The sequence below is a fragment of the Diceros bicornis genome, chromosome 15, assembly GCF_020826845.1.
Source record: "Diceros bicornis minor isolate mBicDic1 chromosome 15, mDicBic1.mat.cur, whole genome shotgun sequence".
Classification (NCBI taxonomy): domain Eukaryota; kingdom Metazoa; phylum Chordata; class Mammalia; order Perissodactyla; family Rhinocerotidae; genus Diceros; species Diceros bicornis.
The window spans coordinates 12,156,889-12,184,481 of NC_080754.1; the positions used below are offsets into that span (position 1 = coordinate 12,156,889).

The 27,593-nt window shown below is 38.6% G+C and overlaps 1 protein-coding gene and 1 long non-coding RNA gene across 2 annotated transcripts in view; one reads left to right on the forward strand and one right to left on the reverse strand.

Annotated features, from left to right (window-relative positions):
- Positions 1 to 27,593, reverse strand: part of MORC1 (MORC family CW-type zinc finger 1) — a 162,797-nt gene that overhangs the window by 44,055 nt on the left and 91,149 nt on the right. Inside the window, exon 18 of the mRNA XM_058556516.1 lies at positions 25,735 to 25,873. Coding sequence (XP_058412499.1) covers positions 25,735 to 25,873 — 139 coding nt within the window. The remainder of the gene's footprint in view (positions 1 to 25,734; positions 25,874 to 27,593) is intronic.
- LOC131414519 (uncharacterized) lies at positions 808 to 5,527 on the forward strand. Its single transcript, XR_009222189.1, has 3 exons — positions 808 to 933; positions 3,951 to 4,043; positions 4,895 to 5,527. It is a non-coding gene; the product is annotated as an uncharacterized LOC131414519 (long non-coding RNA).

Here is a 27,593-nt window from a genome sequence, read left to right on the forward strand (position 1 = left end):
AACTATTTTCTATAATCTCATTTTCTTGCTTCTAGTTCAGAGACTTCTCTAGACCCATGTCACAACCACTTTCTACACAGTATTATTCCCTTCATTAAAATAAGGAGAAAGACAAACACCGTATGATTTCACTCACAAGTGGAAGATAAACAAATACATGGATAAGGAGAATAGATTAGTGGTTACCGGAGGGGAGAGGTGTAGGGGGAGTGGGAAAGGAGTAAAAGGGCACATGTGTATGGTGACGGATTAAAAACTAGACTACCAGTGGTGAATATGATGCAGTCTACACAGAAGTTGATATATAATAATGTACACCTGAAATTTACACAATGTTATAAGCCAATATGACCTCAATAAAATAATTTAAAAAATAATAATAAAACAAAATAAGGAGGAGGAGGAAAGAGGCAGGGAGCAGGCATTCTCAAAATTGGATGCATGTGATTAGAATCATCTGGTGTCTTGACATGAGTACAGCCATGTTTGGCCACTCCATTGACCTACAGCCACCAGCACAAAAAGAAATACAAAAGCTGCTTTCTGCGTGGTGGAAACTGGCCCTTCTCCCATGGAGATCGTTGCAATGTGTAAAAATTTCAAGGCCCTTCAGGCGCCGCAGCCTGGGGCAGACTGGCCATCTGTGCCTGGCTGGGACGATAACCAGGGTAAACAATGCACGTACACAACTGCTGGGCTGAGATGATAGCCAGGAGGCTCAGTGCACGTGTGCCACTGATAACCATTTGTGCATGGGAACACTAAATGCTTGCTCTGTAAACTCTGTAACTGCTTATATAAACTGCTAAAAACTGAGGCCTGGTGAGAGTCTCACCTGTAGGGGGGACGCCCAGCCCAGGACCTCTGATGATCAGATTCCGGCCCAGCCGTGTCAATTGAAGGGACTCTCCCCGGCAGTGGGGCGTGGATGTTGTGAGTAACTGATCTGAGGTGTTCTCTTTTCATTCAACCTGGTGTTTCTCTTTCCGGTTGATTTGTGTCATTTCCCTTCAGTCGATTTGGCTGTTTTCCCTTTCCAGTCAATCTGATGTTTTTCCCTCTCATTATATGTCCTATATTAATATTTGACCTACTCAGATCTGTTTGTGGACTATCGCCTTTACTATCCTCTATGTAATAAAATATACCTTCAGTCCATTTGTTTGGAGTGGAAAGTTTCTTTTACATCTCCGATCAAATCCCCAAACCTCTCATAATGTAATTGGCACTGTGAGCAGGATTTGATTAAGGAGATGGCTTTCCTGTTCAAACAAAAGGTAACTGAAGCCAAGGTGGAAGAAATTCCAGGATGGGAGGACCCTCCCTCTTACACTGTGGCTGGGGAGTGGGCTCGTAGGTCAGGATTATGTGAATCTTGGGATGTTCGTCTTCGAGATATGAATCATTGGACGTGACTAAAGCTTTGCAGATGGTGGGGGGAAAAAAGAGAGAGATGATGTTTCTTTTCTGGCACAGCGAGGTTGTTGTTTATTGACTGCTTATCATCGGGTTATAGAAGATGGGGGTAAAATACAAGGGAGAAGGTACTCTCGGAAAAAAAAGCTTCAGATTTACAGTCCCGGCTGATGTCACCCAACATAGGAACTCTTTCCTTGCCAGGAGCCTGGCATTCTAGTTTTATTTGGCCCCTCTTATGTGACAAATAGAGAGCCAAAATATGTATCCAATAATAATTTGGCGAGCCAGATGGGAGGCTCCTTGCCCGTGGCTCGGCGGCCCTGGGCTGTCCTGGGAAACAGTCCAGCAGCTGCCTAGGTGATTTGCCTTAGGGACTGCTCCCAGTGCTTTCCATCTGACCCTGCACCGCTGACCCTGGGCATGTTTTCTTATGACAGGGAAACAGGCTCCAAAATTATTTGTTTGTTTGTCTGTTTGTTTGTTTTTGCTTACACCGAGAATTCTCTTCCCCTCCATCTGGGGTCCTATCTCTTTAAGAGGCAGGGCTATCCCTACTGGAGAGGGAATAGTTGTAGGACTTTTACCCGGAATCTGTTAGATACACCTATCTGTTCTGTTTGGGATCTCATTTGACTGTCTGTTCTGTATGTTTGTAATTTTGAAGGGGGGGAATTCCATCTGTCCCCAAGAAAAGCCCCCTGGGCCACCTCTTGGCTAAATGGGCTGACCTCAGCTAGGAGCCCATGTCCAAAAAGAAGATAGTTTTTTCTTGTAACACCACATGGCCACAATATTCCATAGACTCCAGAAAAACAGTGGCCAAAATGGGGCAATTTCAGTTTAACAAAACTGATGTATTTGCTTATGCAATTAAAAACAGCCAGCTAAAAAGTTAAACAACTAGTGGGAAGCCTATTTTAATCTTTTGAGATTTCTAAATAAAATGGGGAATACTGTACTGCCTCTTTAAGAAAAAATAATTAAGTAATTAAACACGCCAGCAGCCGAAGCTGAATCTGCGGCTCCTCTCCCCTCTCTCGCGAGCTTCCCTGCTTCAGCTCCCCCGGAATTCCTGATCTGAAATTAAGCAAGTAAAAATAAACAAACTTTTGAAGTAATTTGAAATTCTGATGGCTATTCTGGAGAATCTGTTTCAGATGAGTTCACCTTAAGGGTCACCCTTTAAAAGAGAGGATTCGAAACCTCTCACGATGAAATGCAATCTTTAATTAATACACAGAGACTTCTAAAAGACAAAGTTATTTCAAAAACAGCTTCCAAAATCTTTTTGGTAACTTGAAACTTTAGAGTTTTGCTAAATTAAGTTAATAAAAATTTATTGAGTCCCTGGGTCATTTCCACATAAGATAAAACATTAAAAATTGGTTACTAAGCATAGATTTGTCTGCCTTTGGTTTCTTATCTCAGAAAAACTAAAAAATGCTTGCGTTTATTGATAAACATGCTCTGTGCATGTTAAAAAATTTTCTATAAAAAAATACACATTTCTAAAAAGTTTATATACAAAAAAAGCAAAATATATATTGTCCATAAAAAAGATATAAAAAATAGAGATATTTTTGTTTGTTTTATTAAAAAAGATAAATTTTTCCTAAAGTACTAAAAAATAAAAGACACAGGACAAATTCTAAATACAAAAAAGTAAGTAACAAAAAGTTTATAAAAGTAAAACCCTGAGGAGTTTTGTACATAATCAAGTTGGCTAAAGTAGGCTGATAAAAAATTAGGATTTGGCTTTCTCTCTTATAAAGGTAATTTTCTTAAACTTTTGGTCTGCTCTTTATATAAAAATTAAAAGGTGTTCCTTTGAGTAAGTCTATGTAAAAGACAAAACACCTATGTTTTGTTAAAATAATTTCCTATGTTCTAAAGGACTAAAGTCTCTCTCTTAAGGTTTTTGTTTTTTGACTGTTTTAACTCTCTGTTTGCCTTTGACTGTTTCTGCTGTCAACTTGATTAAATGAATAACTAGACATTGTTTCCTATTTGACCAAGTGTTTTAAAATCTTTTGATATTTTTGATAAACTTCTGCCACAATTAAAGTCTTTTGTTTAACTTAAAAAGAAATTACAAAAAGACATATGATTATGGTGCCAAAATACAACTGTTACTATATTTCATGTTGATGCTCACAGTTCTTTAATTTCTACAAAACAGAAGTATAACTCTTATGCTAATCAGCTGATGCAAAGTCGTACAACACACAATCCAGGCTTAACAGGATGGGTCCATAAAAAGAGTGGACTCTTGGGAAAACAAACTTCATACAGGTGGGCACAACAAAGGGGAATCCTTGTCATCCATGATGATATTGCCACTGCAATACAACAATGTCAATCATGCCAACAGTTAAATAAATGGGAAGTTCCACACCCCTACTAAGGTCATATTCAAAAGGGATTATTTCCCACCCATACCTGACAAATCAATTTTATTGGACCATTGCCAAATTCTTATGGATATATTTATGCCTACATTGCTGTTAATACATATTCTGGTTATTTATTAGCTATGCCAGCTAAAGCAGCCACCCAACAGAGTGCCACAAAATTCTATAAATCACCAAGGCAGATTCAGAGTGACAACAGTTCCCACTTTACAGGTAAGTTGACTCAGACTTATACAAAAAAAAAATCATATAAAATGGATTTATCATACACCTTATTACCCCCAAGCTACAGGCCTCATAAAACAAATGCATGGATTGCTTAAACAACAATTGAGAAAACTCAGTCATGGCTCATTAAAGGGGTGGCACGACCATCTAAGTACTGCTCTAAATATATTAAACAACAGGCCACTGGGCCCTAATGAGACTCCTCTGTCAACCAGCAAAGATTACAGAAGTGACAGCCACTACCCATGAGCTTATGACCTTAACCTATTGGCCATTGACCCAATCTGCTAAACCGCCTTTTCGTGCCACAGCCAAAGCGGCTGGATTGGACTTACCCACTGTTTATTCTATTCAATTGCCCCCTAAGAAGCAATGTATAGTCCCTACTGGGATAGGGGTACAATTTCCCAAAAACATTTTTGGTTTATTCAAGAGATGCTCTGGACTAACAACAAAAGATATTCATATACTAGGAGGAGTCACTGATTCAAATTACCAAAAAAAAAATAAAATTTATATTATATAACGGTAGTGACACAGTATTAACTATAAAGTCTGAAAAACAAATGGGACAATTATTGATACTTCCCCTCCTGATTCCAAGTGTGTCACAAAAACAACCTCCAACTAAATTAACTAAAAGAAAAATACAAGGATTTGGGTCTACAGATGGATGAAAACCTAAAACAAAGGTGTGGGTGACCCACCCACCCAATGTGGCTCCCTGCGCCACAAAAGTAGCGGCCCAAGGGCCCACTACAACACTCATAGCCATGTATCCAAAAAGCAAACAAGTATATCATGTTCCTAAAAACTCTGTTTCTTTACATGAATAGATATTCCTGCTGTGCTCGCTATGCTATGCTGCAACTCCATGTCTGCTGCAGACCTCCACCCCAACTATAGTCTCCACAGGACAACTTTTGACCCTGCACTGCTGGAGCAACTGCTCTACATCAGTGGGACCTATAACCTGGACTACGATTGGCCGAGAAATTTGGTCTCAAAAAACATCAAGCAACTTCTCAGTATAAGCCTATCTCTGATCAGTCACACAAAACTAATTATAATTTCTCTATTACCCTGCCTTCTGCTACTCTCCGTGATGGGGGCTGGTCTAGACTTCTACAAGCTAATTTGTTGCCTAGGTATTATCTTAGCTAATGTTATCTTTGATGCTGTACATGATTTACAAAATCAAGTTAATAATACTTCATATTCTAAGGGATTATTTGATTAGCTACCTTGGGGTTTGGGTCCTTTATTACAAAATAGTTTTATAATTATTATAGTCATTAAATTTAGGGTTCTTGGATGTGCCTTGTGTACTTATATACAAAGTTCATTGTCTGTACATATGATGTCTTATGGTTAATAAAAACGGCCACAGACAAAAATGTCTTGACATGAGTACAGCCATGTTTGGCCGCTCCATTGACCTACAGCCACCAACACAAAAAAATATATAAAAGCTGCTTTCTGCGTGGTGGAAACTGGCCCTTTTCCCATGGAGATAGTTGCAATGTGTAAAAATGTCAAGGCCCTTCAGGCGCCACAGCCTGGGGCAAACTGGTCATCTGTGCCGGGCTGAGACAATAACCAGGGTAAACAATGCACGTACACAACTGCCGGGCTGGGATGATAGCCAGGAGGCTCAGTGCATGTGTGCCACTGATAACATTTATACATAAAAACACGAAATGCTTGCTCTGTAAACTCTGTAACTGCTTATATAAACTGCTGGAAACCAAGGCCTGGTAAGAGTCTCACCTGTGGAGGGGACGCCCGGCCCAGGACTTCTGATGATGGGATTCCTGCCCAGCCACGTCAATCGAAGGGACTCTCTCCAGCAGTGGGGCGTGGATATTGTGAGTAACCAATCTGAGATATTCTCTTTTCGGTCAATCTGGTGTTTCTCTTTCTGGTTGATGTGTGTCATTTCCCTTCAGTCGATGTGGATGTTTCCCTTTCCAGTGGAGCTGATGTTTTTCCCTCTTCATATTTGACCTATTCAAATCTGTTTGCAGACTATTGCCTTTACTATCCTCTATATAATAAAATACACCTTCAGTCCATTTGTTTGGAGTGAAAAGTTTCTTTTACATCTCCGATCAAATCCCCAAACCTCTCATAACACCTGGTAAGCCTTTTAAAAAATAACTGATGTCCTTACACTCTAAAACTCCAATATAAGTGTGTGGGGTGGAGCCTGGCATCAGTATTTTTTAAAGCTCTCCAAGTGATTCTAATACACAGTCAGGACTGAGAACCACTAGCTTAGAAGATAGAGTCCTATGCACCCAGCACGCGGACTGGCACAGAGCAGACATTCAATTTGTTTATCAAATGGAACCAACAGCGCCCAGCATGACATACAAGCAGCTTGCACACGATTGCACCTAAACTTTCTAAATTCCTCTTCTGAGCCATTTTCCATCCCTCCGACAGCCCCTGTTGCCCTCATAGACCCAATGTCTAATCACACTTACTAATCCCTAGGTTCACTTTCATGTTCTCCTGCCTTTGTAGAACCTATTTCCTTTGCCTGCAATGGTCTTTCCAATCTTCTCCATTTGTCAAATTTCACTCATCCTTTGAAGTCTCGGTTCAAATATTACCCACTCTGAATGCCTCTCCCAATGCCCCAAGGGAGAATTAATTGCTTTATCTTCTACGGCCTCATGGCATTATTTCTTTTTAGATGTTTATATAGATAATATATTCACATGGAACAACATCCATTTTAAAAAGCATATTTTTAAAAAGTCTCCTTACTACTCCATTCTCCATTTGTCCAGTTTACACTCCACAAACAAGTAACCTCTGATGCTACTTTTTTATTTATCTTCCCATAGATTTGTTTATACATTGTTTACAAGCATATATAAATACATTTTCCCCACTTTTTTATTCTTTGTGGCGAGGGAGATTGGCCATGAGCTAACTTCTGCTGCCAATTTTCCTTTTTTTGCTGAGGAAGATTGGCCCGGAGCTAACATCTGTGCCTATCTTCCTCTATTATATATATGGGACGCCACCACAGTATGGCTTGATGAGCAGTGTGTAGGTCCATGCCAGGATCTGAACCTGAGAACACTGGGCTGCCAAAGCAGAAGGTGTGAACTTAACCACTGCATCACCAAGCTGGCTCCCTCCCCACTTTTTCTGAGATAGGGAAAATGGTAGTATATTATACATACAGTCTGCATCTTGCTTTTTCACTTAAGGATATATCCTAGAGATCTTCCTCTATTAGTACCTAAAAAGCTTCTTCACTTCCTTTTACAGCTGCATCGTATTCTAACCTATTGTACAAAAATTTATTTACCCAGACCTTTTGATAGACATTTAGGTCTTCTCAATATTTTACTACCCAAAATATTTTGCAATGACTTGTAAAATAGGTAATTTTGTAAATAGGTAATTTCATATTTGCGTGAGTACATCTATATAATCAATGTCTAAAAGTGAAATTTCCGGGTCAAAATGTATATGCATTTGTAATTTTGATAGACACTGCTAAACTGTCTCCACCAGACTTTTTGGTGGGCCAGCATATAGTCATTCTTGTGACTATGCCAAGAGCACTTGATTAAAAATACATTCTCTATTTTGAGAGTACAGAGTTTGATATATATCAATTATATATACATTATTATTTTTTGTTATTGATTATTTAGGCTGAGAGCAAACTAAAGTTTCCTATTACTAGAATGATTATTTATTTTTCCATGTATCATTTGTAGGTTTTGCTTTATGGAACTCAACACTACATTAGCTGATATGAGAGATCTGCAACTGACACCGCTTCATTGTGAACTGAAGACTTTAGCCTAATTAAATGCCCTTCTTTGCACTGTTTAATGTTTTTTTTTCCCTTGAATTCCAATTTGTCTGATTGTAGGCTGGACCTCTATTTTATTTTTGTACATTTTTTTGAAATAACATTTTCAGTCTTTCTGAATTACCATTTTAGATGTGTATCTTGTATATAGCACAGGCTTGATCTTTGCTTTGTGATACAACCTGAAGTTCCTTATCCTTTATTAAGGTAAGTTTAAGCCATTTATATTTATTGATATCATGTATATATTTGATATTAGTTGACATTTTATTTTGTTTTTATAATTTCTCTTAAGTTTTTAAAGACACAGTCCATTTTCTTCTCTTTGTTTTGTGTGGGTACTTATTCTGATATTATGTATTTTTTTCCCTAGTGATTACCATTATAATGATAACTTCACATAATACTCTTATTTTTAGTTCTTTCTATCTTTAGACAGTATCTATAAGTTTCCTACTCTGAATGGTGACAAAATTTGTTTATTTTCTCTTCCCTCTTTTCTTCCACTGCCTGATATTTATTGATAATATTATCTTTCTCAGTGCTTACATTAGTACCAAGAAGTATGCTTAAATTGCTTAAATGATACCTCCATCTCCTATTACAAATTAGACAAGCAAATAACCTTTCACCTTGTCTCATTCTTGACCTCTTTTTTTTGTTAGTTGAATTATTTATACATTGCCAGAGCATTTATATTCAGTTTCGTACCTAACGTCACCTAAGTTTTAGTCTTAGTTCTATAGTTAAATACAAACAATGCTTATTTTCAGTTCCTTGCTGTAGAATTTTCAGATGTCTCTTGGCAGGTTGAAGTTTGACTTCTAGTTGTTTCTTGAAAAAAGGATCATGAGAACAATATTTCCTGAATTTTTTTCCTATTTTCAAAACGATTTATTATGGGCTTTATATTTGAAGAATGATACAGTGGATATACAATTCTCGGTTTACATTTCCTTTCCTTGAGGATCTTATTGTTATTACTTCACCCTCCTCTGGAGCTGAGTTTTTTGTGGAGAATTTGAAGCCAATCTGAATTTTCTGGTCCCTATAAATGATTTGATCTCTATGCCTCTTCTTTTTCTTTACAATTGAGTAACTTGACTAGGATATGTCTTACTGTTGACTATTCTGGGACCGTTTCCCCTACCGTGCAGCATACTGTTTTAAATATGTAGCTTTATTTTATTTTGTGAAAAGTTTTCTTAATTTATGTCTTTAAAAATGTCTTCTTCCCTTACCTTTTCTTTGGGTATTCCAATTACGCAACTATTGTATCTCCTTTTCCTACTCCTATTATCATTTTCTTTGTAATTTTAAGCAATTCATTCTTAATTTCTATTCATTTTATTTTTCACTTTTATCCTCTATAGCAGGGGATAGCAAACTTTTTCTGTAAAGGGCTAGATAGTAAATATTTTAGACTTTGCAGGCCACATACAGCCTCTGTTGCATATTCTTCTTTTTTCCAACCATCCAAAAAAGTAAACATTATTTTTAGCTCAAGGGCCATATATGAATAGGTAGTGGGCTCATGGGTAATAGTTTGCTGACCTCTGCTCTATATCCCCCTACGTTTACCAGAGTGATAATTTGCCCTGGTGCTCTTTCCAATTGTATGATTTCATTTATTCTACCAAATCAGGTTTCATTTTCATCATTTCCTGCTGTTTTGTGTGTGTGAGGAAGACTAGCCCTGAATCTGTTGCCATTCCTCCTCTTTCTGCTGAGGAAGATTGGCCCTGGGCTAACATCCATGCCCATCTTCCTCTACTTTATATGGGACGCCGCCACAGCATGGCTTCACAAATGGTGCATCAGTCCATGCCTGGGATCCAAATCTGCGAACCCTGGGCTGCCGAAGTGGAGTGTGTGAACTTAACAGCTATGCCACCGGGCCAGCCCCCATTTCCTGTTGTTTTAACATCTCTTCCTGAATTCTTGTATTTCTTCTTTGAGATTTTTCTTCATAAAAATGACTTTGTTTTCGCTTGAGTTCTTAAAAATTTATGTATAAATTTATATGTACAATTTCCTTTTGCTTTGTGTCAACATTTTTCTTTTTCAAAATTTACAGCTTTTTTGAGATATAATTGACAACTCACTGAACATAATTTGAGTGTACAATTTGATAAAATTTGGCATATGTATGGGGCCGGCCTGGTGGCACAAGCGGTTAAGTGCATGAGCTCTGCTGCAGCGGCCCAGGGTTCGCTGGTTCAGATCCCGGGCATGCACCAACACACTGCTTGTCAAGCCATGCTGTGGTGGCATCCCATATAAAGTGGAGGAAGACGGGCATGGATGTTAGCCCAGGGCCAGTCTTCCTCAGAGAAAAAAAAAAAAAGGAGGATTGGCAGATGTTAGCTCAGGGCCAATTTTCCTCAAAAAAAAAATTGGCACATGTATAAACCCATGAATCTATCATAATAATCAAGATAATGAACATATTGATCATCCTCAAAAGTTTCCTTGTGCTCTTTTGTGATCCCTCCCTACCCTTTCCTATCCTCAGCCCACCCATGGGCATCGACTGATCTGCTTTCTCTCACTTTTTTTGCACTTTCTAGAATTTTACATTAAGTAGAATCATACAGCATGCAACTTTTTTGTCTGGCTTCTTTCACTAGGAAGAATTTTGAGATTAATCCATATTGCTTTGTGGATCAATAGTTCACTTCTTTTTATTGCTAAGTAGTATTCCACTGAAATGGACATACTAGAATTTGTCCTTTCAACTACCGATGGTCATTTGGGTAGATTCCAGGTTTCGGCTACTATAAACAAAACTGCTAAGAGCATATGAGATTTTGTGTAGACATATGCTTACAATCATGTGTTTGTTTACTATCTGTATATCTCCTTTGGTGAAGTATCTGTTCAAATATTTTGCCTATTTTTACATTGCGTTGTTTGTCATCTTATTATTGAGGTTTTAAAGTTCTTTATATATTCTAGATACAAGTCTAGTGTCAGATATTGTTTTGTAAATATTTTCTCCCAGTCTGTGGCTTGACTTTTCAATTTCTTAATTGTGTCCTTTGAAGAGAAAAAGTTTCTTTAATTTTTATGAAGTCCAATTTGTTAAATTTTGCTTTATATAGCTCACGCTTTTTGTACCATATTTAAGAAATCTTTTCCAAACCCTAGGTGGTCATTGAAATTTCTTCTTTTATTTTCTTCTAGAAGGTTTATAGTTTTAGCTTTTACATTTAGGCCTACGATCCATTTCAGGATAATTTTTGTATACAGTTTGAGCTAAGAGTCAAGGTTCAAGGGGGGCATAAGGTTATCCAAGTGTTTTGGTATCATTTGTTGAACAGATTATTCTTTCTCCCATTGAAATACATTGATCCCTTTGTTGAAAAACAACTGACCATATATGTGTGGTCTATTTCTGGACTCTAGTCTGTTCCATTGCTTTGTCTGTCTCTTTTTACACCCATAACACACTGTCTTGATTACTGTAGGTTTATAAGAAGTCTTGAAATTAGGTAATGTCAGTCCTCCAACTTTGCTTTTTTTCTAATTTATTTTGAGCATTCTAAATCCTTTGTATTCCATATGAATTTTAGAATAAGTCTTTCAATTTCTAACAAAAAAGCTTGCTTGAATTTTGATCGAGGTTGGGTTAAATCTATAGACCAAGTGGGGAGAAGTGACGTCTTAACAATATTGAGTTTTCTTACTCATGAACATAGGTTCTCTCTCCATTTATTTCTTCAATTTTTTCAGCAATGTTTTGTAGTTTTCAGTGTATAGGTCTTGCACATCTTTTGTCCTATCCCTAAGTATTTCATATATTTTAATGCTATTGGAAATTTTTTTTTTCTTTTTTTTTTTTTGGTGAGCAAGATCGGCCCTGAGCTAACATCTGTGGCCATCTTCCTCCATTTTGTATGTAGGACACCTGTCACAGCACGGCTTGATGAACGGGTGTGTAGATCCATGCCTGAGATTCAAACCTGCAAACCCCAGGCCGCCAAAGCGGAGACGGCAAACTTAACCACTAGATCACTAGGCTGGCCCAAAGGTATTGTTTTTTAATTTCAATTTCCAATTGTTTGCTGCTAGTATGTAGGAATAGTCTTTTTTATATATACTGATTTTATATCCTGCAACCTTACTATAAGCTCATTTCACTAGTTCTAGTAACTTCTGTATAGATTCCATCTGATTTTCTACGTAGACGATCACTTATGAAAAGAAAAAGTTTTACCTCTTACTTTGCAACCTGAATGCCTTTTATTTATATTTCTCTCTTTCTTGCAGTGTCTAGAACCTCCTGTACAATGCTGAATTCGAGTAGTGAGAGCAAATCTCCTTGTCTAATTCCTAATCTTAGGGGAACAGACTTGAATCTTTCACTAATAGGTACAATTTTAGCAGTAAGTTTTTAGTAGATGCTCGTTATCACACTGAGGGAGTTTCGATCTGTTCCTAATTTGCTGAGAGTTTTTTTTATCTGAAATGGATGTAGTTGCTTCTTTTTTTAAGTGGATATTTTCCCCTTGTTCTTATGATATCTTATTTATATGTTATACATTTATATGGTGTTTTATTTATATTTTACTGGAATTTTTTTCTTTTTTTGTATGATATCTTGTTTAGCTGCTAGTTAATTTCTTAAACACATCATTTTAAGAGTTAGGTTTTCCAGGACTAGCTCTTTGCCAGAGGGAGGGTAGATGGAGAATAAGATTCTAGGCAGGTTTTTCCGTTTTTCCACAAGCAAAACTTCTTTTCTCCTCATCTTTACAAAAAAACACTGTATCTGCAAATACTTTTTTGAGTACTTTCATGTGCATTCCACACCTTCTACTTCTGTGAACCACAGCAGGTCCAGTGAGGTTCCTGTTGCCTCCTGGCTATTGTAGACAATGGCCATAGCCTTTCCATCTCTAGATGTACCCTTCTTCAGCAAGTGTCTCTGTATTGATTCTTTAGATGTGCTGCTGCGGGCTCTTTCTTCCATTTCGTTTCTCTTCCTCCTGTGGAGTTCCTGCATTATCTTGACTGCTCTGAGCAGCCCTGAGTGATATTTTGGCATATGTCTCCTAGTGTGACTGAAATTTGAGTTTACGTCTTTGTTTTCTATTTTCCTTATTGCTCTTAGAAGGCTTCCAGAAAAAGAATGGGAAGATGCTAAGTCTATACAGCCACATTTACACCAGAAGTCTCCTACAACACTTTCACCTAGCTTTACCATGGTATATATCACACTGTCTTAGTTATCACTGACACGACGTGTTAACATATGTGTCTCTCTCAATAGATTGTGAACTTCCAAGCTCATTTTTTATCTGTAGTACCTAGCAAAATATTTAGCACTTTATGGGTACTCAATAAAATGGTGATGATTGACAGGAGAAACAGATGCTCCCAGAGCCTGTTGCTCACCTCCTCCACAGTTGAATACACTGCCATGAGTCTATTCTGGATCCATAATGTGACTACTTCTCCACCACCTGTCAGATATTATCACATCTTGAGATGCTTTATATAAAATGCCAGTGTATACTCTCTTGTGGTGACTGGATCACCCTAGGATGAGTCTTGCTTCTGATATAAGTGGATTGAGCCTAGCCTAGTAATGATATATGATATAATTAAATTTTTGGGTTTGTATCATTTTTGGTGCTAGCTTAAAGATAATTACTTTTTGCTATATAGTTTTATTGTAATGAGTTTTGACCTGAATAACTAACCACATCACTAAAGTTGTGAGTAAATAAAAATTTTTATAAATTCCATAAATGTTCCTCTTTTACGTTAATTTCAGAATTGCGTTTCTAAAGAACTTCAGACATTACAGAAAGACACAGCAAAAATGTCTACACTACACTTTGAATAGAAAAACATCAATAATGATGGTCAAATAAAACATTTTAAGGGAATCCAGAAGCCAATACCAGGGACTGAAATGACCTCCAGTAATAATGCCTCCACATAAAGGCAAAATTCACTTACCACAGGAAGCACACAGCAGTAGATGGGGGTAGAAGCATTCAAAGATAGCTGCACTGGACACTTTTCTCCCCTTATTTCTACACTCAGGAAGTTTTCCTACAGTCAGTTAATTTCATTATATTTACGTAAAGGTGCACCATACCCTTAAGAATATTGGTCCCAATTTTCCTACCCATCCAAGTCCTGTTTATCTTTTTCCTTAATTTCATCAAATATCTGCCTTTAACTTGTAACTCCAGGGATTGCTCAGGTTAAGTCAATTTATGCCAGTTTTTCCATCTCTTAAAAATTATCCAGCTCTCGGGGCTGGCTCCGTGGCTTAGTGGTTAAGTGCACGCGCTCTGATGCTGGCGGCCCAGGTTCGGATCCCAGGCACGCCCCAAGGCACCACTTCTCCGTCCAACCTGAGGCCGAGTCCCACGTACAGCAACTAGAAGGATGTGAACCTATGACATACAACTATCTACTGGGGCTTTGGGGGGAAAAAAATGAATAAATAAAATCTTTAAAAAAAAAAATTATCCAGCTCTGAAATCCTTTTACTTCCTTATGATTTACAGTTCTTCTAATCTCTCAGGATTATTATCAATGCTCTTCACAGCTTTTGAAACTTTTATTCCCTCAGTTCCTCTCTTTTCTCTCAATTTATCATACCCTTTGTCACTGTCAGAAGATGGCCCTGACTCTTCTCTAGAGAAAATGAAATGTGGTTATTAGGTGTATGTGAACACCCTTAACTTCTCTCCCACAATCTCAGAGGAGAAAATGTCTCCCCTCTTACCCTAACGTAAACACTCTATCTGGCTCCTAGTAATCCTTCCTTCCTGTCTTTGCTGAAATCTTTCTACATCAATCAGGCCTCAACTCTACTGTGAAGTTCCTTCAAGTTCACTGGCTCCTTTCTCTTAGTTCAGAAACATTTTCAAATCTCTCTCAACCACAAATTTACCTGAACTCTACCCAACTCTCTAGATACAACTCTATCTTTCTCTGCCTCTTTAATACAAAATTTCCTAAAGTACCTCATTTCTCATGGCTCCCACTTCTTTCCTTTTCATCGACCCTTCAACCCACCTGGCTTCCTCTCAGAAACTTTTCTTGCCGATGTGAGCAACTTCTTTTAAGTTATAAAAACCAATGGATCAAGGCAATGAGAAGACAAGCCACAGAGTGGGAGGAAATATTTGCAAAAGAAACATTTGATAAAGGACTGTTATCCAAAAGATACAATGAACTCTTAAAACTCAACAATAACAAAACAAATAATCCAATTAAAAAATGGGCCAAAGACCTTAACAGATATCTCACCAAAGACGATATACAGATGGCAAATAAGCTTATTAAAATGTGCTCCACAATATGTCATCAAGAAAATGTAAATTAAAACAATAATAAGATACCACTACACATCTATTAGAATGGCCAAAAGCCAGGACATCGACAACAGCAAATACCAGCAAGGATGTGGAGCAACAGGAACACTCATTCATTGCTGATGGGAACACAAAATGGTACAGCCACTTTGGAAGACAGTTTGGCAGTTTCTTACAAAGCTAAACATACTCTCACCATATGATCCAGCAATAGCATTCCTTAGTATTTACTCAAAAGAGTGGAAAATGTATGTCCAAACAAAAACCTGCCCATGGATGTTTATAGCAGCTTTATTCATAACTGCCCAACCTTGAAAGTAACCAAGACATCTTTTGGTAGGTGAATGGATAAACTGTGGTACATCCAGACAATGGAATATTATTCAGCGATAGAAATAAATGAACTATGAGGCCATGAAAAGGCATGGAGGAAACTTAAATGCATATTACTAAGTGAAAGAAGCTAATCTGAAAAGTCTACATAATGAATGACTCCAACTATATAACATTCTGGAAAAGGCGAAACTATGGAGACAGTAAAAAGAGCGCTGGTGTTCAGGGGTTGAGTGGGGGTGGATGAAGGGACAGAGCACAGAGGAAGAATTTTTAGGGCAGTGGAAATACTCTGTATGATACCATAATGATGGAGATATGTCATTATATCTTTGTCCAAACCCATAGAATCTACAACATCAAGAGTGAACCCTCTGGTAAATTATGCACTTTGGATGATTACAATGTGTCAATGCCAGTTCATCAATTGTAACAAACATACCACTCTGGCTGCAGATGCTGATAATGGGGAGGATATACATGCGTGGGGGCGGGAGGTATAGGAGAAATCTTTGTATCGTCTTCTCAATTTTGTTGTGAACTTAAAACTACTCTAAAAAAAATAAAAAGTCTTTAAAAAAACACAAAAAAACAATGGATTTAGTGTAATGACCAGATCGTAATAAATACAGAGGTAATACTTGCAAACTTAATAATCTACCAGAATTGAAAGGAAAAGACCAAAGCAAAACACTAAAAAGTAAGATTAGGAGAAAGTTTTCTAAAGCATTAAGACAAAAAGCGAGATATTTCAGTTTTATCTACTGAAACATCTTCTGTGGAAACAAGGATACACATATAATTAGTGAACTAAAATGAAATGGCACATGTTAAGTGTACCAAAGGAAGTTGCCCTTAATGAAAAATGTTACTAGTTCCTCCAAAAGTTTTCCCTCCTAAATTAGTTAGTTCCACCAATAGATACATTTCTACTAACAGATAGATGGAAATTTTCAGCACTAGTTATGCAGTTGGCCTATAGTTTTTAAATTATCTTTTTAAAAATCACTTATATGCTTTTTTATTTGAGGAACACATTTTTACATCTTTGCATTTTTTGTAAAACAGAAAACTATATAACACAGTTAATCTGCTTCAAATTCTGTCTCTGTTACTTAATGAATAGTTGTTTACTAATAATAGCACCTTTTCTTATCACCACCATCATATTTTCAGATTTCAAAGAATCATCATCACCCCAGAAAGCTTGCTAATATCAGTATTTATTTTTATATGACACTGATAAACTCTCCCAGCAGGACTGTTACATTTTTTTACATGTTTGGGAAGTCCTGAAAATTGCACACTGAATCAGCAAGAGCTGCATAAAATGAAGTACTTCTGGCAACAGAAAATAGGGATCCTTAACCTAGGAATAAAGGAGAGAATATCTGTGATGCAAAATAACCATCTGGGGAGCTGGGCAGAAATGCAGACTCCAAGGCTCCAGCCCCAGAGATTCTTGTCCAGTCAGCCTGCTGGAGATCCCGGGAATCTGCATTTCCACAGACATGCGACATTCTCATACAGTTGGTCCAATCATTATAGACTCACAGCCCTGGAAGGCAGGGGATTCTCCCTTCTAATTCTGCATCAGTGCTTTGTGGGACTGTAGAGAAAATATTTTTACGTTTCTGTACCATTAGGGCTTTCTGACCAAATTTTACTAAAACTTGAGACCTGGACTAGAAGAACAAATCTTGGAATTTAATTTATGATTAATTATCAGTGAGAGAGCATCACAGAGATGTACCTCCCTGGAGGTATGTGTTTACATTTTAAGAGGGGAATGAGATCTGGGACCAGGGAGACATCGCTTGGGTTGTAAAGCTGGAGAAGCTGGTCTTATCTTCCCCCCAGAGATTTATTTATATTCCAAAAGGTAAGAATAAGAACCTGGGATCCTTCCCAAACAGCCAAGAAGTGTGTGTGAGGAGGGGCGTAGGGACGTGACTGTCCCTCACCTATTTAAACATCCGAACTCAATTTTCACAGTGTTCCTTGCCGGTGGTACAAACCCCAGTACATGTAGGATAACATCTGATCTCACTCATCTCATCTGTTGCCCCGGGGGTACAAAGTGGGACAAAAGGGAATCGGCATGATTATTCACTATAATTAAATAATAATCTGCTCTGTTCCAGAAACCTCATGTTTACATTCAGAATAAAATTAATAAATATAGATATTTAAAACTTAACAGCTTATAAATGAAGATGAGCAATACACACAGCCTTTAAAATTTGGATGGGTCTTTGCAAATATCTGGTTTAATCCCCTTCTTTCTAGTGGGCTGGGGGGTCACTAGGATCAAGGACGAGTGACATCAGACAGGTCTGCTGCTTATACACAACAGAGCCAGGACCTGAAGTCAGGGACCCTGATCCCAGGCAGGGCTGTCCACCACATCCCGGTGCCTCTGCCTCCTTCTTTCAAGAGCCCCTGAGCATCCGTCCCTCTGTACAGCTTTCCAAAACAACCACCGCCCTCCAAATCTGCCTCATGTAGACAGAGCTCTTCAAAAGGAAAAATTCTGATTACTATTAGGCATTAATTTCTCAATTTCTCCCACACTGAAGAGCTATCAATCCAACTGAAAGCAGGATAGCAGAGTAGTTCAAACAGCTCTGATCTGAGACGCAGTGTCACATTTTAGATGCAGCTCCATGCCTGCCTTCTTTCTGCGACCTTAGCTGGAGAGGCAGTATGTTCAGCAACAGAGCAAGGAGTCTGCAGCCTGCCTGTGTCGGGGGAAATCACAGTCCTGCGGCTTCCTAACTCCACCCTTGGCAAGCTACGTCTCTGTGCCTCAGTTTCCTCATCTATAAACCAGGAATTGCAGAAATCATAGGACTGTCCTAAGGATTAGATGAGTCAGTACATTTAAAGCACCTCCAGCGGGGGCACGTTCTGAGTGCTGTATTATCCTTTGAGCCTTCCATTCAGCCTTCTCACGTGTGTCTCCTCATCTGTGTAATGTGTACAGTTACAGCAACCATTCAGGGTAGTTTTAGAATTCACCAAAATACATATAATCATGGAAATCTTGGGGAAGAAATTTCAGAGAAGAAGGGAACTGGAAATATGAAAAGTATGCAATTATCTTTTACTACAAAAAACCTAATGGCGATCAAATGGCATAGCGTACGCAGAAACGAGTGGCAGATAAATGATGAAGCAAATGAAGCTTCAACTTCAGGATCCCTTTCTTACACAGGCCCCTTCCATGGCCCTGTCCCTATCTTAATATTTACAAATTTTGCATTTTCTTTTTTGAAGGGGATCCCCAAAATTGTATAAACCTCAGGCTCCAAAAAAACTAGTTCTGCCCTCATTCAGAAACATTTTAAATAATACTTGGTTATTTTCAAATGTCAGGAACTATTACTAGTGGTCTTGGTTAGACCTTCTTGTAGATTCTCTGAATAGAGGAAGGATGATTATAGATCATTGTGAAGCAAAATTCATGGACAAACATCAGATCAGGGTCCCCAGGTGTGTCGAGAGACCGCCACCACCTTCGTTAGAAGGCTGGGCCTGGTCAGGCAAGACTGACGGAAGGAGGAAGAGGGTCAAAGCTCTTGTTAGTCCAGGGCGAGGTGGACAACAGAACTCACATGTAATAGAGTCTGAACATACTAGAGGAAGGAACCAGACTCAGACCAAAAATATGATCAGGAGGCAAAGGTTTAACAAGGATAAATCAAAGCACATGAGACATGGGGTTCATGGAGTTCAGGTGCTTAAAGGAATTTTTGTAGGGCAAAGATCAAACACGTATATTTGCATTGAAACCCAAATTAATATTCCCTGTAGTGAAAATCATTTCAGGCAACACACCTGAACCTCTGCTTCTCTCCATCTCTGCAAATGTGAATAGGAATGACTGACATGCAAATAGAGGGATATAATGTGACAGGACTGCCTGCCACTGTCAGAGCTACTCTGTCTTTCTCGGAAGGATGAAGGATGAGTTCATCCAGATTAGAGAGGACTTGCATTCCTATTGCCCCTCAACAGCAGCGTTCAGTCACTTCTGTGACACCCAGGAGCAGAAAACAGTGGATGGTATTCCTTCGTCCCAACCTCTAGGGCAGAATAAGTTGACTTACGAAGCCAGAAGCAGGGATGATCCTGGTCTCCCCACACCACACTGTGCCCTGAATGCAGGCTGTTCTGATGTCCCTCTAACTGCTGGTGCTGTCCCTGTTCGTTTAGGAAACTACAATGCTGTTCTGTCAGGCAGTGTGACATCAGCTCCTCAAGAAAGCATGAGTAACAAAGTAATCTGGACAAGTCATCAAGTTAAGAAGTTGAAGAGCTTTTGTTAGACCTCCTGTGCCCAACACTGAGCCAGGTGTGGTGGTGGGAGGTACACGGGAAAAAGACCACATGACAGCTGCCTTCAAGGAACTTCTAAACTAGTTCATCATAAGCAATTCTTTTCACATCTCATTTGCCATGCTGTGAACACAGGACCCACAGTGTGAATATATTATGCATTATCCCTTTTGGAAAAGCAATGCATCACTATAGAGAAATGAGATCTTTGCAGCAAGAGAAATAAAGTAAAATATTTCAACTACAGTGAGTATAATAGCCTCTTGTTAGACGAGGGTGTTTAGATGTCATAAATTTTAGATCATGGCAGTTTACGTAAGGAAGCTGAAAAGTATGCTTGATGAATAAATATATTTTCCAAGGCGTCTGTCTCTGTAGTTACACACATTTGAAATCTCAGCATCCTACACAACAATGACACATTGAAAAGATTAAATTCTAAATGGAAAAATGTATTCACATTCTTCATTTCAAGGTTGTACTCAGATATGCCATTTCAATTTGAAAAACACAGCTAAAAGTTCATCAAGCCTTCTTTGCTCTACATTTACTGCTAAAACAACCAATGTGGGAATTGCCAGATTAAACTATTTCATATTTTTGTGTCCACATGAGCACTGCAAAAGAACAGAATGCTACTGATGGAGCTCCTTTTCAACAGGCAGGGACTTTTACAAAGGCTATTCATTTTATACAAAGACTATGAACATGACAAATGAAATCCAAACACAGTCTCTGTACTCCCATTCAAATGCAACACTTTATTTTGACCAAGTATGAGAACACTGTGGTCTCCAATAATATAAGCAGAAGATTTTAAGTCTAACCTATATAGAGTCAACCAATCCAACCAAAAGAAAAATATTCATTTTTGTACCTATTTGTGAAGAATTCTGCATAAATCAAATTATTGCTTCAATCCTTCACTCATTGTTTGGTAAATACCTATCATGGGAAAGGAGCAGGGTTAGGTGTTGTTGGGAATGCAAAGTTGAATAAAAATGGTCCCTTTTTTCAAAAAGCTTATGGTCTAATATAGGAGACAGATCAGATACACAAGTAACTGTAATACCAGGTAGAAAGTAAAACTTGTCCGAAGAAAGACAGGCATCCAGGTCAAAGGGAACTGGAAGGAAGGAGATGTTTTTACAGGTGGGGAAATGGGAGAAGACTTCATACAGGAATGACATTAGTGTTGGATCCCGAAGGACTAGGGAAGGGGAAGAGGCCACTTTAGACAAAATGGCAGCAGCGAAGGCTCTCAGAACAGTGTGAAGTGGTGAGCACACATAAGGAACGTGGGCAGCTCAGTGAGAGAATCCTGCAGAAGAGAAGAAACTAATGCAGAAAAGGAAATAGTGTCAGATTAGAGAGAGCCTGGACTGTAGGATAAGAAATTAATATTAATCAGAAAAGATTAACCCACAAAGACCTAGAGAATACAGAAGCAATACAGCACATTTGCACAAACATATTGATTATATAAATATACTACCCATTAACATTACTAATGTACAAATGGGTGAATACAGAGTAGGCTTCATTCAGGGAATCAAGTTATCATCTGTCTTGTAATGACCAAGGGCATCAAGTGGATTTAAAGTGGTACCAAAAAACCCTGAATGAAATGTACCTAAAGCTGTATTCCCCGTGCATGATAATGACACAGTCCTCCTTGCCATACTCTAGAAAGTAGAAGAGAATCTAAGTTGTGAGTTAAAACTGAGACAGGGGCAAAATTGAGGACTGGAAAGTTCTCAAATGCAGAGGAGTTGATTTTGCAACTCTAATTTATGATTTTAAAATTATTGTCTAGGTTTACTGAAACGCAGAGTAGCAATTATCCAGGTAATACACAATTAGTAGCTGAGCAATCAAGAGAGACACAACGAAAATGAAAATGCTTCATCGTTTGGCCAGCAGGTGGCACCTGTCACTCAGAATAGAAAACAGCAGGTAATGAGGAATGAGCTGGAAACAGGGTTAGGAACCGATTACTCATTCATTTCTTTAGAAAGGAGAAAGAGGGGAATGGGCTGTTTCAGAAGCACGATTTATAAACGGAGTCTTGGCTTGCTGACACAGCTTATCAGTTTCATCTTGAATTTGTGCTGTCCCAATAGGTTTACTGAACTTATGTATTTCCCTTAACAAAAAGGATTTGCAATATATCAGTTTGTTGCCTTTGTAAATGTTCTCATGTTCTTTCTGTCTGTATTTATCCTATGAGACTGTGAACAGCTGGGTGCTGGAATTAGGCAAAAAGGAAACAAATTCCAATATCACCATTTAAAGATGTGTGACTTGATTCAAGTTATTCAAGTTCTTTGATCTTCACTTCCCTCTGTTGTTATAATTGATAGAACTGCTGGAACATTGTGGGGATTAAATAAGATACCATCTGTGGAAAAGCTAGCTTGGACCTAGCCACTTCATTCTCTCCTAGAGGACCAGATCTGCTCGTTGCCATGCCTCTTCCACCAGAAGAGTTTTCTGACTCACTGGGAGCATTCTCTGACAACGGCATCCTGGGTGGTGCTCCCAAAAGTTAGACTTTGTCATTCTACACACCCGCAGGGTGTACGAGGGGTGGAGAGGCTGTAGCTGCTGATTTCTGATACTGGTACCATACTACCTTCCTATGGGTATTCTCTCTCTTGGTTGTCAGTGACAGAAAACCCAGAATCACAGAATATAAGATCCAGAAAGGTCTTTGCTTTACCTAGTCAGCTCTTCATTTTCCAGCTGAGGATGCCTTCTGCCATTAAGCTGAAATGCAAGAGAGTAAGAAATGGGGTGTGCAGGTTTAGGTCACTGTTATATCTGCTCCCCAGGTCTGGTCAGTGGGTGGGTGGGCATTGGTAATGGGAGGCAGGAAGAGAGAACAGAGAGTGGACAAACCACAAGGACTTGGCATGTGTCTTATTATTTCCTGATACTAAGAGAATGGGCACCACCAACAGACACAGTGAATGATGGTGACGCGCTAGTCGGTTCTTGATTTTCCCATGGTGTCTACCCTACACCTGAATCACATCGGCACTAAACCGGAATGGCAGCAATGCCCTGTTTTTCTGGCTTTGTGTCGTATTCGAAGAGTGCTTTTTCTAAAAGGCAGTCAGGAAGAGAGTCAATTCACACTGAACGTTGGATGGTTTTAAGTCTTGTTTCTGGCATTAGGCAGCTATCACCAAAATAGTTTTTGAATACTTTCATGGATTATTTTTGTGAAAGGGAGTTGAAGTCACCTTTCAGAGGTCTTCTATTCATTAATTACCATATTAATGAGTTACACAATTTTTAAATGACAGATATGTCATACAAACGCTGAGTTTATTTTTAAAAATACGTAAGTTTAACATGTAATTTAGAAGATGGGTTCCAGGAAGGAACAAGCCTGTGCTCATCCCTAAGTCTTCGTTTATAATGTGTTTCTCACCTGGAATACTCTGTTTTTTCCCTCTGTTTACCCCAGATGGACTTCAAGATACAAGTTAAGTGCCACTTCCTCTATGAAACTTTTTTGACTGAAGCTGCCCTCAATATCTCCTTGTAATAAATTTCTATTGTAGCTTTAGTTATGATGAGACAAGTATTGTACTAGTATTGTCTTAGAGTAGTTGCTAATTTTTAAATAGCTATTAGACTTGGTCCACAAAGGGACTGCGTATTACCTGAGGGCATGTTTTATTGATTGATTCCACAACCACCTATTGAGTACGTACTATATGGCAGGCACGGTTTCAGGTAATGCAGATTCACAGCAGACAGAGCCAAGACTATCCTTGCACTCATGGAGCTTACATTCTGGTATTAGACTTACTCTGTATTCCTCACAATGCCTAGCATGCGACAGACCCAAGGGCAAGTGTGTGCTTAGTGACCACCTCAAAATTAACTGGTTGCCCATGGTTGGGTGGACCCTAACCAAACTTGTCCTTGACTACCACAAAAACAGGGTCAGTTAAGGGCACTGAGCGCTGGAAGTGTGTTAAAGATGTTCGGATTATTTTCACAAAAGAGGGCAGGGGAGGATGGTAAGGAGTCTTATGTCCTTTGAACTGGTGGGAGTAGGTTTCTACTTAAGGACTGCTCAACTTCTTTGCTTATATTTGAAACAGACTAATTTATAAACCTGGCCCAAATTTTTATGAAAAAATCAACTACCAAGAAAGAAAGAGTAAGCAGAACAGATGATCCAAATCTGTTACTCCATCAGCTACCATCAAAATCTCTACCTCAGTGATGAATAAAACATCCAATCCCAAGCAAACACAAAGGTAAGTAAGACTTTGTGATTGGCACTATCACTATCCAAGGGGCAGCCCTGACCTCTATGGGGAATAATGTATCCAGAGATTGCCATAAAGATAAAATCAGTCCAGGATGTGCTGAATGCCTTCACAAAGCTACAAGGAGTGGTAAACAAAAGAATAAACAAAACAAATTAAAATATTCCACATTGGAAAGCTTTGACTTTACCTCATTGTTTATTAAAATAACCATAGTCTGCGATACCTTTACTTCTGACCTCTGTTATCAAACCCACGTCTAGAGGCTCTAAGAACTGTAGGAAGTTGAGCTGTTTTTATGGGATGGGGATGCTGAGGAGAATGTGTTCCAAAGTGACTCAGTATCTTCCCCAAAGAAACCCTGAGACTCCAGGCTGATAGGGAGTGTCAGGTGTCTTTGGTTGTGATCCCAGGCGGTGGCTGACTTGCATGGCAGATCCCCAACAAAGTGGGGGAGGTAAGAAGGTGAAGTTGGAGTAGAAAAGAAAGTTTATCTTCTAAGAACCCAAGAATACACATCATAATAAGGTGTTAAGCCTGGGTGTCTTAACTCCTGCTCCGTAAGGGAATTTTCTATTCGAATGAGCATTATTATTTCCAGACACCTACAGAAAAGTCAACACATTTGGACATATGCTGCTGACCTCCTCATGTTCTATTTGAGGAAGCTGACAGGCTGCACAACTATAAAATGCTGAATTTGGGTGCTAAGTCTACAAAGTAAACTGAGATCTAACTACTTCATGAGTTAAGAGAGTAAAACAATATTTCTGCATGCCACTTTTTCTTTCATTTGAAATTGTCATGGTTACCTACATTTACTGACAGTAATGCTTTATTTATTGAATTTTCTTAACAATTAAATATGACTTAGAGTTTCTGTACTAATAGGCTAATCTTTTTGGCATTTAAAAAAAGTCATGTTTATTGAGGTAAAATATACATACACTACAAAATCCATTTTTTAAGTATAGAGTTCAATGATTTTTGACAAATAGATTTCTGTAACTATTAGCACAATCAAGACGGAAAGACTACTTCTAACAGATATACTTCTTTTAAGAAAAAAAGTCTAATATTTTTTAAAAGAACAACTCATTACCTCAAAAATCCACCCTCAGGGAAGAAGCCTAATGAAAGAGAGCCCTTGGGGTCCTACAGACTTGTGTGTCCCAGTCTTGACCACTGATCTTGGACACACCTGCTGACCTCTATGAGGCTCTATGTGCGTCTGCAGAGTGGGAATAAACTCCCCTATTCATCACATGCACCGTTGTGTAGGTGGACTTAGATATCACACATATGCTATTTTCTGAAGAACTCTCCTCCCTTCTCTGGAGCCCTAAAGTACTTGTGTTCACTTTTAGAATAGTCCTTAGATCCAAAATTAAAAGGAGGTGACAAAAAGGATGGAAAAAACAGGCTACACATTTTACTTGGGTAAACCACACTAGTCAGTTTGCACACATGAAACCAATAGCTCAAGAGTCAGGGAGATTTGGAAAGAATTAAGAACAGCTCACCCGGGGCTGCTGTTCTGCCAGTCGATTCTGATACCTTTGGATGGACTCTCGAAGTTGCTTCTCTTTCTCACTTTTTGATGGTGATACTGTGCTCATCGTGCCCAAGGGGATGGAAGGTAGACATTCTGTCTGATGACAACTTCACAATCAACAAGTACAAGAGATAACATCAGGAGAAAATATAAAACTATTTACTGTGTGTAAAACATGATTTACTTCTACAAGGAGTTACTTTTTATGTCTTCTACAAAGGAAGAGCACTGTATTGATGACTTTAGGTAACATGACCTTAAATTTCAATTTGCATGGAAAGGAGCTTAATGGGAAAAAAACAAGCTTAATGGCAAATGTGGAGGGTGCTATATATTTACAAGAATGGGAGAATATTCATTATTTACTCATGCTTCATTTATCCTGCATTATCATAAAATGAGGCCTTTTGCATACATGTTTTTTAGATAATTGAAACTTATTACTGCCAAACATTTTTTTTCCCAAAACATTTGGGATAGAAATCTATGCATCTTTCTAAGATACACGGAATAATCCTGCTTCTGAAACACGCGGACCCTTTGTTCGAGGACTCAGGATCACTGTGACGTGATGCAGTTCTCAGTGATAGTCTCAGGGGTTACGGAGCCGAGTAGTGGTGCCCTTCATCAAATAGCCCCCGATGACCCCGCCTGCAACATGCTTCTCTCCTGGATGCTCTCAATGCATCTGCTTCTGGTGGTCCCTCTGCTTCCCAAGCTTACTGACGTGCTGTTTCTAATCACATGTGGGTTAATACATGTATTATATAATCAAGTAAAATTGTATGCAAATGACAATAAACAGCCTGTGGATGAGGGCTTCCCTCATTATGGTTACAAAAAATACTAATGACTTCTGAGACATATGGTTTGGAAGGTTTGAGGCCTTTTTTTTTTTTTTTCTAACTTTTGGTTTTGTGGCTATGCTCTGGGGAGCTGAATTAACCAAAGTGTTGAAAATCTAAGACATTACATTGTTCACCTCGGCAAGGATAAGAAGTTAACCCTCACTAGGCATGGCTTTGATTCATGGCTGGGGACATGCAAGAGTGGGGCAAAAAGTTAAGATCAATTCTTAGAGGCTGCTTTACACAAAAGTTTTTCTATAATTGATAAGTACCAAAAAAGGGGGGGAAGGGACAAATTTTGTATAAAATAGACATGTGTTAGGCTAGGAGAGGGAGCAGGAGGCTGAGAACAGAGAGACAGAGGGCCTTCTCCCAACTGAAACAGTGCAGGAAACGTGAAGCAGATCAAACCCACAATGTCTCTGTTTTTCAGTGCCGCAGCATGTATTTTTCCTGCCACTACGGACAGAGAAGAGTGAAGAACTACAATCAAATTCAACTACTACTGTGGAAAAAAACACTTAATTCCACCCACATATGGTATTTGTTGTTATTGTTATTTTCAAAAAAAGGTGGCAGATAAATCAGGGGACACCTACGAGATACACAGCCACCTGCAGTGTTCATTCGAAGACCTCTGTGGGGCGGTGCCTATCCAGGTTTCTATTTCACGTGAGAAGAGAACCTTGTGGCAGCTTCAAGTTTTTATTCGGGAAAGAGAAACCTCAAGTAGTTTATTAAAAGCAATCCATTCGATTGTCTTCAAGATTTTTGGAAACAAATTAAATTTTAATAGGCAATACAACCCATAGATATTTTTTAACATCCTTTTCAAAAGTCAGACTTTTTGGTTCAGTCAAATGATATGTATCACTTTTACCCTGCTGGTGATCCCTATTTTCAATGCAGACATATGCATAGCATGAGTGTAGTGGAAGAGTTCCTCTATCTATTTCTTGGGTACTGTGACAAAAATGTA